This window comes from Oncorhynchus gorbuscha, linkage group LG10, assembly GCF_021184085.1.
Source record: "Oncorhynchus gorbuscha isolate QuinsamMale2020 ecotype Even-year linkage group LG10, OgorEven_v1.0, whole genome shotgun sequence".
NCBI classification, from domain to species: domain Eukaryota; kingdom Metazoa; phylum Chordata; class Actinopteri; order Salmoniformes; family Salmonidae; genus Oncorhynchus; species Oncorhynchus gorbuscha.
In genome coordinates, this window is record NC_060182.1 from 88238133 (window position 1) to 88252274 (window position 14142).

The 14142-nt window shown below is 40.2% G+C and overlaps 1 protein-coding gene across 16 annotated transcripts in view; it reads left to right on the forward strand.

Annotated features, from left to right (window-relative positions):
• LOC124046681 (dystrobrevin beta-like) overlaps positions 1-14142 on the forward strand; it is a 59606-nt gene that overhangs the window by 8431 nt on the left and 37033 nt on the right. For all 16 annotated transcript variants that reach the window (XR_006841043.1, XM_046367324.1, XM_046367333.1 and 13 more), the window contains 7 exons: positions 641-721; positions 903-1116; positions 3197-3282; positions 5143-5297; positions 5649-5754; positions 6019-6185; positions 7096-7223. Coding sequence is in view for 15 of the 16 variants with exons in the window: in XM_046367324.1 (XP_046223280.1) it covers positions 641-721; positions 903-1116; positions 3197-3282; positions 5143-5297; positions 5649-5754; positions 6019-6185; positions 7096-7223 (937 nt within the window). In the remaining variant the exon portion in view is untranslated. The remainder of the gene's footprint in view (positions 1-640; positions 722-902; positions 1117-3196; positions 3283-5142; positions 5298-5648; positions 5755-6018; positions 6186-7095; positions 7224-14142) is intronic.

Here is a 14142-nt window from a genome sequence, read left to right on the forward strand (position 1 = left end):
GACAGGGAATGTCTACTAGGATTAAATGTCAGGAATTGTGAGTTTAAATGTATTTGGCTAAGGTTTATGAAAACTTCAAACTTCAACTATAAATGCACTGTAATTTAAGCTTTAAAACGGCAAAGCTTTCTTTCTGCCGCATGGCAAAATGTGTAGAATTGCAGGGTATTAGCTTTAAAGCTGCAACATTGCATTTTTATTCCCCTTGACAAAATGTGTATCATCGCCTTAAATTTGCTTGAAAACTGCAAAAATGTATCTCCGATGCCATGAGAGAGCCTTTAAAATGGCCTTTGCCAGGGCCCTAGACTTGGTTCATCCGGCAATGCACTGCCAAAGTCATAGTACAACTCTCTGCATGCTATTGTTTTTTAAAACTTCAGTTGTGTTCTGACTATAAAGGGGTCCCTGATGAATTTGCTATCACAAAAGGGGTCCCGGCCCCAAAATGTTTGAGAACCCCTTCACTACATGCACTGTCTGAGTGAAATCTCCAGAGGAAAACCAGTACTAATCATTCACACTGCTGTGTCTTAGCCAAGCCATTCACATTACACTGTACAGTACATTCCCCATACAGTGGGTTTTGTGTGTGTGTGCGGTTGTGTTAGTTTGTTGATTCATCTTTTATTTTTATCAGGGGGACAAAACTTTGACGTCATCAGACTGTCAACCTATAGGACGGCCTGCAAGCTAAGATTCGTGCAGAAAAGATGCAACCGTAAGTACTCGCTGTCGGGCTCTTTTAGTTTCCTTTACTGAAGATCTTACTCTCCTAACTTATTGAACTGTACACACAACAATGTCACATATGTTTGTTTCAAATACGGTACACTTGAACGTAATTAGTTAATTTAGAAGAAATCTATTATTTTTGTCAATCTTTCCCCTCCTCCTCCCAGTGCACCTGGTGGATGTGTGGAACATGATCGAGGCGTTCCGTGACAGTGGTTTGAACACACTGGACCACAACGCAGAGATTAACGTGTCTAGGCTGGAGACCATCTTGTCCTCCATCTACTACCAGCTCAACAAGCGTCTTCCCACCGTGCACCAGATCAACGTAGAGCAGTCCATCAGTCTGCTCCTCAACTTCATGGTGGCTACATATGACAGGTGCACTACATTAGACAGGGGATATACATTTGATATAGAATATTACATACACTATACACTGAGTGGACAAAACATTAGGAACACCTGCTCTTTCCATGACAGACTGACCAGATGAATCCAGGTGAAAGCTATGATCCCTTATTGATGACACTTGTTAAATCCACTTCAATCAGTTTAGACGAAGGGGAGGAGACAGGTTAAAGCAGGATTTTTATTCCTTGAGACAATTGAGACATGGATTGTGTATGTGTGCCATTCAGAGGGTGATTGGGAAGACACAATATTTAAGTGCCTTTGAACGGAGTATAATACTAGATGCCAGGTGCACCGGTTTGTGTCAAGAACTGCAACGCTGCTGGGTTTTTCACACTCAACGGTTTTCCGTGTGTATCAAGAATGGTCCACCACCCAAAGGACATCCAGCCAACTTGACACAACTGTGGGAAGCATTGGAATCAACATGGAACGCTTTTGACATCTTGTTGAGTCCATGCCCTAACAAATTTAGGCTGTTCTCAGGGCAAAAGGGGTGCAACTCAATATTAGGAAGATGTTCTTAATGTTTCGTACATTGTGTTGTAACGACGATGCAGGGAGTCAGGAAGCAGGTGCAGATGGTGAGTTTTTAATAACGAACATGGAGAGTTACCAAACAAGAGAAGTGTCTGGACATGAAAACAGAACCAATACTGCCTGATGACGGAGGTTGGTGAGGGCTATATGAAGGGAGAGTAATCAGGGTCATGATGAAGTCCAGGTGTGCGTTACCATAGGGAGCAGGTGTGTGCAATGATGGTTGCCAGGTGTGTGCAATGATGGTTGCCAGGTGTGTGCAATGATGGTTGCCAGGTGTGTGCAATGATGGTTGCCAGGTGTGTGCAATGATGGTTGCCAGGTGTGTGCAATGATGGTTGCCAGGTGTGTGCAATGATGGTTGCCAGGTGTGTGCAATGATGGTTGCCAGGTGTGTGCAATGATGGTTGCCAGGTGTGTGCAATGATGGTTGCCAGGTGTGCGCAATGTGGGTTGCCAGGACCGGTGGTTTGTCGACCGGCGACGTCGAGCGCCAGAGGGAGCAGGATGACGTGTATACATTTGCTTTGAACTGCTGTATGAAAAGTGCATGTACATGTCTGTAGATTTAAGTATGGTGCAACACCTTATTTTCAGAACTAGAGATTTATTTTATTTGTATTTTTTTTACCCCTTTTTCTTGATATCCAATTGGTAGTTAGTCTTGTCCCATCTCTGCAACTCCCCTACGGACTTGAGAGAGGCGAAGGTCGAGAGCCATGCGTCCTCCGAAACATGACCTTGCTAAGCCACACTGCTTGCTTAACCCGGAAGCCAGCCGCACCAATGTGTCGGAGGAAACACCGTCCAGTGAGTGACCAAAGTCAGCTTGCAGGCGCCTGGCCTGCCACAAGGAGTAGCTAGAGTGTGATAGGACAAGGGACTCCCATCCTGCCATACGCGGACGCCGCTGGGACAATTGTCTGCCGCCTCATGGGTCTCCCAGTCATGGCCGGCTGTGAGACAGCCTGGGATCAAACCCAGGTCTGTAGTGATGCCTCAAGCACTGAGATGCTGCACCACTCGGGAGGCCCACAAGACATAATTTCTTACTATGGAATACATATATTTAACAGATGTTATTGCGGGTGTAGCGAAGTGCTTGTGTTCCTAGCTCCAACAGTGCAGTAATATCTAACAATACACACATCTGAAAATAATGGAGTTAATTAAGAAATATAGAAATATTAGGACGAGCAATGTTGGAGTCCAGACTTTAAATATATCAAATGAATGTGTCTGTGTCTACCTGGACTAAAGTAATCAGTATGCTGGACTGAACTGTGAACTCTCCCCTTCAAATGATTCTGGGCCTTCAGACAACATGGTCAAGATAGATTCAGAAGTTCTATATTGTGGTCAACAAGCTAAAGCTATCAAATCATGGGGGGGAAAGTCTTTGCTTTATTGAACAGGGAAGAGGCTTCTCCTTTGTCGCTATGATGAGTGTGTGTGTGTTTCAGTTGTGAATAGATACATTTTCCAAATGGTTTGTTTGTGTGTTTAGTGAAGGCCACGGGAAGCTGAGCATTTTCTCGATGAAGGCAATGTTGACGACTATGTGTGGAGGGAAAATAGTGGACAAACTACGTTGTAAGTATATCTTCATGAACTTAGCCCAGGGTTGAGGTCACAGTTAAAGCAACCTAAAGGACAGTGAACAGCAGTAGTCACACTGTTTAATTTGATGGCTTAGTTTGTATCAGACAACAGGAAATCCTTTGAGACGTGTGAATACATGTAGACTACAACAGGGGTTCTTAAAGTGGGGGGGACTCAAAGTTGCGTCCGTGGACAGATCTCAAAATTATATGTAAAAAAAAAAAAAAAATTAAAAGGTGTTCTCATTTTATTTGAAAGAATATTACTAACAACATATTAGACATGTTGGTCACATGGAATACAAATCTTGGCTAAGGGATCTGTGGAATAAGTTTACAGGGTGTAATGCAATACAATGTCATATTATTCATCTACAATGTATGTTCTTAACCCTGGGCAACATGGGCCTGGGAGGCTCACAGGGATATTAACATTGATTACATTTAGATATTTTTGTTACTGGCCTACACGCAATACCCCATAATGTCAAAGTGGAATTATGTTTTTTGCAATGTTTTTTGCAATGAACAAGTCACATAAGTTGCATGGACTCTGTGTGCAATAATAGTTTAATGACTACCTCATCTCTGTACCCCACACATAAAAATTATCTGTAAGATCCCTCAGTCAAGCAGTGAATTTCAAATATAGATTCAACCGCAAAGACCAGGGAAGTTTTCCAATGCCTCGCAAAGAAGGGCACCTGTTGGTAGATTGGTAAAAATGTTTTAATAAATCAGACCTTGAATATCCCTTTGAGCATGGTGAAGTTATTAATTACACTTTGGATGGTGTATCAATACACCCAGTCATTACAAATATACAGGTGCCCTTCCTAACTCAGTTTCCAGAGAGGAAGGAAATCGCTCAGGGATTTCATCATGAGGCAACAGAGTTTAATGGCTGTGATAGGAGAACTGAGGACGGATCAACAACATTGTAATTACTCCACAATACTAACCTAAATGACAGAGTGAAAAGGAAGCCTGTACAGAATAAAAATATTCCAAAACATGCATCCTGTTTGCGACAAAGCATTAAAGTAATACTGCCAAAATGTGGCAATGCAATTCACTTTTTGTCCTAAATACAACGTGTTGTGTTTGGGGCAAATCCAATACAACACAATACTGAGTACCACCCTCCATATTTTCAAGTATAGTGGTGGCTGCATCATGTTATGGGTATGCTTGTAATCGTTAAGGACTGGGGAGTTTTTCCAGGTTAAAAAAAAAGTATAAATGGAATGGAGCTAAGCACAGGCAGAATCCTAAAGGAAAATCTGTTTCAGTTCCCTTTCCTCCAGACACTGGAAGATGAATTCATCTTTCAACAGGACGAGTACATAAAACACAAAGCCAAATTTACGCTAGAGTTGCTTACCGAGAAGAATGTTCCCGAGTGGCCAAGTTACAGTTTTAACTTAAATCGTCTTGAAAATCTAGGGCAAGACCTGAAAATAGTTGTCTAGCAATGGTCAATAACCAATTTGACAGAGCTTGAAGACTTTTGGAAAGAATAATCGGCAAATGTTGCACAATCCAGGTGTGGAAAGCTCTTAGACTTCCCCAACAATTCACAGCTGTAATCGTTGCCAAAAGTGATTCTAAAATTGATTGACTCTGGTTGAATACTTATCTAATCAAGATATATTAGTGTTTTTCGTAAGTCTTTTACAAATGTTAGTTTTGCATGAGTATTTTGTGTAGACAGTTGACCATTTTTTTTTATAAATACATTTTAATCCCTCTTTGTGACACAACAAATGTGGAAAAAGTCAAGGGGTGTGAATACTTTCTGAAGGCACTGTAATTTAAGCTGAAAAACTGAACTTCTCTCTCTCTCTCTCAGGTATCTTCTCCCAGATCTCTGACTCTAATGGTGTGATGGCCTTTGCTAAGTTTGACCAGTTTCTTCGTGAAGTTCTGAAGCTGCCCACAGCTGTGTTCGAGGGCCCGTCGTTTGGATACACAGAACACGCCGTACGGACATGCTTCCCTCAGCAGGTACGTTGGACATACCAAGAGGGTTTCTCTCACTGAAATAATATACAACATGTATAATATACTTAGAGAGTGTATAATATACTTAGAGAGAGAGAGAAAGAGATATGAACATCGGATGAGGGAGGAACCTTGTAAATACAGTCCACAGACCATAAAAAATCACTCCAAAAGGTCGTCTGCAATAAGCAGGGCACGTTCATCTATTATTGAAGATGACCTTTTGCAGTGGTGTCCATTTCATTCACTGTGGGTTACGTCCCAAGTGGCGCCCTATTCCCTATATAATGCATTACTTTTGAGCCCAATGATGTGTTTGTATTTAGAAGTTATTCTCTGTCTAACTGAATATAGAAGAAGATCTTGCTGAACACGTTTTTGGACATTTTGATGGCAGATCCTCCCCCCCAGTGTCTCGTGTGGCTACCTCTCATGCACCGACTCGCTAATGTTGAAAATGGTAACGTTTTCCCCTGTTATTAGTTCTCTTGACTTTATTTTCACAGTGATTTGCCAAACACCAATAATAGTCATTCTAATCTAAGTATTTGTATCGAGAAATGGGGTAAGATTTGACTTAAAACCTGTAGGTATAATGCTTTATAACTTATTTTAAGCATATATGTGCTATTAAAATGTCTTATAATAACATATAAGATTTATGTCTCACTGTATCAACATTTCATCAGTGACCTACTAACCATTTCCTTGTGGTTTCCTCTAGCCTTCCATCCCGTGGAATGTTCTTATTGCCGGAGTGAAAGTATGATGGGGTTCCGTTACCGGTGCCAACAGTGCCATGGCTACCAACTCTGTCAAAGCTGCTTTTGGCGTGGCCATGCCAATGGTCCCCATAGCAACCAGCATCAGATGAAGGAGCACTCCTCTTGGGTAGGCACGGCAACCACAAAGTCTCTCTCAATTGCTTATTAAAATCCCTCCTGTCCTTTTCTCCTCCCCTTCATCTGAACTGGTTGGAAAAAGAATGGACAGGTGAAAACAATATGGTGGAAGCTCATTATTAGACTGGCTTTCAGCTGCTCAGTGCTTTCAGGTCAGTACAATGAAGGAATTATAGTCTTCCTTTGCGCTCTGACAATCCAATAGCCGCCTGCATGCATAAGCAGAGCATTGCATTGGGCATTGGGCTTTGGGCTTGTTTCTACATGAACTAACCTTTATAAATATTCAGATTTATGGGTTTTTACTAATTTCAGCTAATTAAATTTAATGCTATGCCAATGCCAGCATTCTCCCAATTTTCAATCAGTGTGATGTAAATTGAAGCTGGGAGAATGATTTACACTGGTTCCAAATCCAATCCTGAACTCTGTGTGCCTGCGATCAGGATGGTAATGATGATTTTATTTTGAGGGCATCATGCCCAGAATGAAATGGCTGAGCATATTTGGAAGTAGAAAAAGGTTATTTCAATTGTCAGAGAAAACCTCTAGGACAAAGCAAAGAACTATGAATTCGGTCCCATTTTGCATGAACAAACCTTGTAATTCTCAGTACACTATGCATTGCATAATGTAACTGGGTATTTTAGAAATAGTTAAGGTCAATTACTATACATCTCTTTACACTACTTCTATAAGCAGTTTCCACATTATAACAGACAGGGTTGGGGTCAATTCCATTTCACTTCAATCAATTCAGGAAGTAAACTGGAATTTCCGTTTACTTCCTGAATTGACTGAATGTCCTGAATTGAATGAATTCAATTCTAATTAACCCCTAACCGTGATAATAAAAATTGTGAATATGATGTCCACTGTCTTGTTTCTGCCTCTCACAGAAGTCTCCAGCTAAAAAGCTAAGTCACGCCATCAGTAAGTCTCTGGGCTGCGTCCCCATTGGAGAGCTACCTCATCCAGTGTTCCCTGAGCAGTTAGAGAAACCCCAGGACAGCGTGCCACACACTGTGTAAGTACATTTGGACTCTTCTGTCACCACTGGACACAGATTAAGCCTAGTACTAGACATACGTTTACATGAGTCATTTAGCAGACTCTCTAATCCAGAGTGACTTACACTAGTGCATTCATCTTAAGATAGCTAGGTCATAAAATAGCATACCACAGTCGTAGTAAGTTCATCTTCCCTCAACAAGGTAGTTGTCACCAAAGTCAGTGCTAGTAGGGAAAGACAAGTGCTTATCATTTTTTGTTTTGGGTGGGGTAATTTAAAATACCTCTTAAAGAGGTAGAATTTCAGATGTTTTGGGAAGATGGGCAGGGACTCTGTCCTGACATTAGGGGGAGACTGGTTCCACCATTGGGGTGCCATGGACAGAGTAGAGCTTTGACTGGGCTGTGCGGGAGCTGCCCACCTAGACTAAAGAGCATTTTCAAAGGAGATTGCTCATGGAACGTCTAGACCTAATCTGTGTCCATGAAACTGCCCTCTTATGTCTACTTCACCAAGAGAGTCCATCTGTCTCTGATGTCATCAAGTGCTGCACTGTATGTTGTCCAAACTCCATAGGATAAAATCATTGGCTTTCAAGCTCGCTGCCAATTGATGGTGCGTTGTCAATAGTTTCTCACTAAGATTGTAGGGCCATGATTATTTAGTTATATGTGAGAAAGCTGATGTGTTACATTGGTTTATTGAGAGATGGGTGCTTGCATAGAAATATAATGATATATTATATTCTAAGTAATTAGATTATATACAGTGCCTTCAGAAATTATTCACACTCTTTGACTTTCTCCACATTGTAGGGTGTTACAGCCATAATTTAACATGGATTAAATGTAGATTTGCTTGTCTCTGGTCTACACATGATACCCCATAATGTCAAAGTGGAATTATGTTTTTTCAAAATGTTTACAATTTATTTAAAAATGAAAAGCTGAAATGTCTTGCGTCAATAACTATTCAACCCCTTTCTTATGGCAGATTCTGGAGTAAAAATGTGCTTAACAAGTCACATAAGTTGCATGGACTCACTCTGTGTGCAATAATAGTGTTAAATGTGATTTTTGAATGACTACCTCATCTCTGTACCCCATACATACAATTATCTATAAGGTCCCTTAGTCGAGCAGTGAATTTCAAGCACAGATTAAACCACAATGACCAGGGAAGTTTTCCAATGCCTCGCAAAGAAGGGCACCTATTGGTAGATGGTTAAAATGTAAAAAGCAGACCTTGAATATCCCTTTGAGCATAGTGAAGTTATTAATTATACTTTGGATGGTGTATCAATACATGCAGTCACTACAAAGATACAGGCATCCTTCCTAACTCAGTTGCCGGAGAGGAAGGAAACCACTCAGGGATTTCACCATGAGGCCAATGGTGACTTTAAAACAGTTATCTTAATGGCTGTGGTAGGAGAACTGACCTAATGGACAGAGTGAAAAGAAGAATGCCTGTACAGAATAAAAAATATTCAAAAACATGGATCCTGTTTGCTACAAGGCATTAAAGTAATACTGTAAGAAATGTGTCAAAACAATTCACTTTTTGTCCTGAGTACAAAGTGTTAGGTTTGGGGCAAATCCAATACAACACAATACTGAGTACCACTCTCCATATTTTTAAGTAAAGTGGTGGCTGCATCATGTTATGCTTGTAATCGTTGAGGACTGAGGAGTTTTTTCCAGTAAAAATAATAATAATATGGAATGGAGCTAAGCACAGGCAGAATCCTAGAGGAAAACCTGGTTCAGTTCCCTTTCCTCCAGACACTGGGAGATGAATTAATCTTTCAACAGGACGAGAACATAAAACACAAAGCCAAATTTACGCTAGAGTTGCTTACCGAGAAGAATGTTCCTGAGTGGCCAAGTTACAGGTTTGACTTAAATCGTCTTGAAAATCTAGGGCAAGATCTGAAAATGTTTGTCTAGCAATGATCTACAACCAATTTCACAGAGCTTGAAGAATAATAAAAACATTTTAAAAAGTAATGATGGGCAAATGTTGCACAATTCAGGTGTGGGATGTTCTTAGACTTACCCAGAAAGACTCGCCGGTGTTTCTGCAAAGTATTGACCTAGGGGTGTGAGTACTTATGTAAATTAGATATTTCTGTATTTCATTCTCAATAAATTTGCAAACATTTCTAAAAACATGTTTTAACTTTGTCATGGGCTATTGTGTGTAGATTTGTGAGAGAGAAAATGTATAAATATTTGATCAATTCTGAATTCAAGCTGAAATACAACAAAATGTGGAATAAGTCAAGGTGTATGAATACTTTCTGAAGGCTCTGTTGCCAATTGGGTGTTTTGAAAAGCGGTTCTAAGTGATTCTATTTCTGTAGGTGCTTTGAACAGCATTTTGGTCCCCATCAACTCGTTGTTTGTTATGTAATGAATCTGGAGCTGGAGCTTTGCTATAAATCTAAGGCTTTGGCTGTGAAGCCTTTCTTAAATCATTATAGAAACAGTTTTATATCCTACTGGCTGTCACATAACCGAAGTTACATTTCTGTACATTTCATGTTATTTCAGAATAATATCTACTGTGTTCCATATCGAACAGTAACTGAATGCCTCGATGCCTGTGTGCCTGGTTTATATAGCCACAGCTACTTGACTCACTGTCTGTAGGAGCGATCCATTTTCATGAATGGGGTGGTGTACCTAATAAACTGACTGGTGAGTGTATATTGCCTTACATGTGTAGATTGTAGCTAAAACTGACCTCAAGTTGACTATGCCCCACTAGTAACCAGATTTGCTATAGCCTATAGCTAGTTCTGTAGCCTGGGTGCCAGTCTGTTACTGGTTTCTTGCCAACTCATTATGGAATTGTCATGGAAAACATGAAGTCTGACATGACAATGACATTGGAGTAGGCAAAAGATCTATTGGTGCTTTCTTGCTTACTCCTACCATATGATTGTTGTTTGGCATGACAGCACAAACAGATCTGGGACCAGGCTATTGTTAGTGTACTGCTTTGTTGCTATTTTGGAGTCCCAGTAAAAGTTGACGCAGGATGAGGGTTATTCAGAGTTCCTCCCTCTCCTGGCTGTCATCTCCCTCCATCCCTCTCTTCTCCACCCTTCTTTTCTCTCTCCCTCTATTCATCACTTTCCCCTCCTTCCCTCCCTCTATCCCTCCTTTCCCTTTTAAATAGGAAGGATGTTGAAAACTAGTTTCTGGGTTCAACCAAACCAAACACACAATTGTTATCAGAATGTGGTGACAGCAGGGGATGAGTCTTGAGTAGTGCAGTATTACGGACCATAATGAAGTTAGATGGGGCTGAAAAGTAATATTCAGACTGTAAAACCTCAGCCTTAGAAGTAAATCTCATAAAACCAGACTCTCTCATCACCATATCGGCTCTGACCAGATGGCACAATGTTCCGTTTCTTTTGCACATGGATTCTACTTCTTAATTTTTATATTTCAATTTAAAATCTGAGGCAATTACATTGCTCTTCCTTCCAGTAATATTCTCTGGAACCCTTTTTGGAAAACATTTTGGGGGGGAAAAACATCCACTATCTCAAATTATCTTTAGCAAAGCCCTAAAGGTGGTTCCAAATGGCGCTCTATTCCCTATAGTGAATTACTTTTGACTAGAGCCCTATTGGCCCTGGTCAAAAGTAGTGCACTATAAAGGGAATGAATGAAACAGTGCAATTAGGATGATGGTGTTTAAATGGAACTCTGGCTGCAGTGTGAAAGACATGGCCAGATGTAATGGCTGCCATTTAGGACACTGATCTAGTCTGTTTTCTAATAAGGACACATTTATTCTGAGAGGATGTAGTTTTTGAAATGTCCTGAATTTGTATTAGTAGGCCTTTACCGAAAGGAAACAGTGCAATTAGGATGACGGTGTTTAAATGTCCTTGATAGTTTGTGTATGCATTGATATGTAGGCTACGTATGCCTTTAAAAAAAAAAAAAAGTTAACCACCGTTGGGGTCACTTAGAAATGTCCTTGTTTTTGAAAGAAACGCCATTTTGTTTTTTTTGTCCATTTAAAATAACATGAAATTGAACAGAAATATAGTGTAGACATTATTAATGTTGTAAATGACTATTGTAGCTGGAAACGGCAGATGTTTTATGGAATATCTACATAGGCGTACAGAGGTCCATTATCAGCAACCATCCCTCCTGTGTTCCAATGGCACGTTGTGTTAGCTAATCCAAGTTTTTATCATTTTAAAAGGATAATTAATCATTAGAAAACCAGCACAACTGAAAACTGTTGTTCTGATTAAAGAAGCAATACAACTGGCCTTCTTTCGTTGAGTATCTGGAGCATCAGCATTTGTGGGTTCGATTACAGGCTCAAAATGGCCAGAAACAAATAACTTTCTTCTGAAACTCTCATCACTTTCATCAGTCTATTCTTGTTCTGAGAAATGAAGGCTATTCCATGTGAGAAATTGCCTTAAAACTGAAGATCGCTGTATACTACTCCCTTCACAGAACAGCGCAAACTGGCTCTAACTAGAATAGAAAGGGTGGGAGGCCCCGGTGCACAACTGAGCAAGAGGACTAGTACATTAGAGTGTCTAGTTTGGGAAACAGACACCTCATAAGTCCCCAACTGGCACCTTCATTAAATCGTACCCACAAAATACCAGTCTCAACATCAACCGTGAAGAGGCGACTCCGGTATGCTGGCCTTCTATACAGAGTTGCAAAGAAAAATCCATATCTCAGACTGGCCGAGACAAAGGAACTCTGCCTAGAAGGCCGCATCCCAGAGTTGCCTCTTCACTGTTGACGTTGAGACTGGTGTTTTGCAGGTACTATTTAAAATAAATGTTCATTCAGTATTGTTGTAATTGTCATTATTACAAATTAAAAATAAAACAATCTGCCGATTAATCGGTATCGGCTTTTTTTGGTGCTCCAATAATCGGTATCGGTGTTGAAAAATCATAATCAGTCGACCTCTAGTGTGATTGTCTCATGTTGTTTTATTCCTTTAGTCAATATTGTCATTGCAAATGGAAATAGCTATGCAATTCACTTTGTTGCGAGTACGATTTGAATTTTATGACAGGGATATTGACAGACTGAGAGAAAGGGGGAGAGAGCATTACTGGGAAGTAGTGGATTCATTAGATTTTTTTTATGCAGCCTGCAGATTGCATATATTTCCAAATGCTTTCCTTCAAGTTGATTTCTGAAGTCAGAAATAGAAGGAAAGAGATGTCTCACCAGGAATAGAGGCGAGACTGATATGAAAGCTAGGGGACATTTATGAAAGTACAGCCTTCTCTTCTCTGTCCTCGATGCCACAGGCAAGGAAGGCACAATGAGTAGAATGTCATACATTGCCATTAGATGCCCACTCTTCGTGACAACGCTAAGCTAGCTCATTGCAGAACTTTGATCATAGAATGCCTAAATATAATGTTGACTTGTTCTTATTATTTGACCTTTTGACCTCTGTGGCACCTCTCATTGGGTTGTGGATCGTTGTGATGGGAACTTGTGACATCACGTGTGGCTGAAATCATTATCAGGGAGTCATACTGAGACCAAGGTCCCTTTTACAGATGAGCCTTGAATTAAAGAAATGACAGAAAATGCACACATCAAAATATAAATACAAAATGCAAAGCAACATTTAAAAAAGTTATAATCATCATCATCAGTAATAAGGTCCTCAATCAGCTTTCTGAATTGCTCTACAGGCACCAAAACATTATTTTGTAATAACATTTGGAAGATTGTTCCACAAATAAGGCCCAAGAACTAAAAGCTGATTTACCTAACTCCGACACCAAAGGATTTTCCAGAGTTATCAATCCCTGCGACCAGGGGTGGTAACTCCTATGTCTGAGGTTTAGTAGTGATGTTAGGTACAGTGGGACTTTTTATAAAGGGCTTTATACATTGCTATGTTTTCATGTATCAACCTATGTGACATCAGAGGGCCATCCAACTTTCTGTTAGAGAATGCAGTGATGACATCACAGAGGGCCATCCGACTTTCTGTTAGAGAATGCAGTGATGACATCACAGAGGGCCATCTGACTTTCTGTTAGAGAATGCAGTGATGACATCACAGAGGGCCATCCAACTTTCTGGTAGAGAATGCAGTGATGACATCACAGAGGGCCATCCAACTTTCTGTTAGAGAATGCAGTGATGACATCACAGAGGGCCATCCAACTTTCTGGTAGAGAATGCAGTGATGAGTACTAAACATGTCTCCCGTAATAAAGCGCAGTGTGTTTTATAAGAAACTGCATCTGACGGCTTTAATGAAGTGGCAGAAAGTCAACGGAATTATCTGCTTTCTACTATTTAGCAAGAGGCAGGAACGACTTCTAGCCCAATTTATTCTTAGCTTCTTAACTAAGTCACATCTGTATGCTTTTTAAAAGATAGCTTTCGGTCTGTCCAGATGTTTGTAAGCAGGGACAGAATCAATATGGACACCATCTAGTTCTAGAGAACAACATATACAGAGTTTTACCTGCCGAGAGAGAGATTCTCAGAGCATGTCATTCTTAAACCTTTTATATAAGAGTCTTTTCCCCCACTACTCTTAATACCACTCAGTAAATAGGAGTTTTATCTGTACACTGTTTGCTGAAAGGTTTGATGGTTTACTTCTCAGAGGATAGTATAGTGCTGTATATGAAAGGCCTTTTATGTAATGGGCCTTGGATAAGTGTCATCACTGCCTGGGCGAAGGAACTGTGCACGTATGTAAATGTCATTGTCAGAGAAGGCAGTCATGCATTTATTTCACTGAATGACAAAAACAAAATGATGGGAGAAAAAATCTAGTCTATTTAGAGGTTGAGATGAAGTGCGGTATTGAGAAAAAGTTAATTTTATTATTATTTTGTTTAATTTTTTTATTGTTTATTTCACTTTTGTTTATTATCTATTTCACT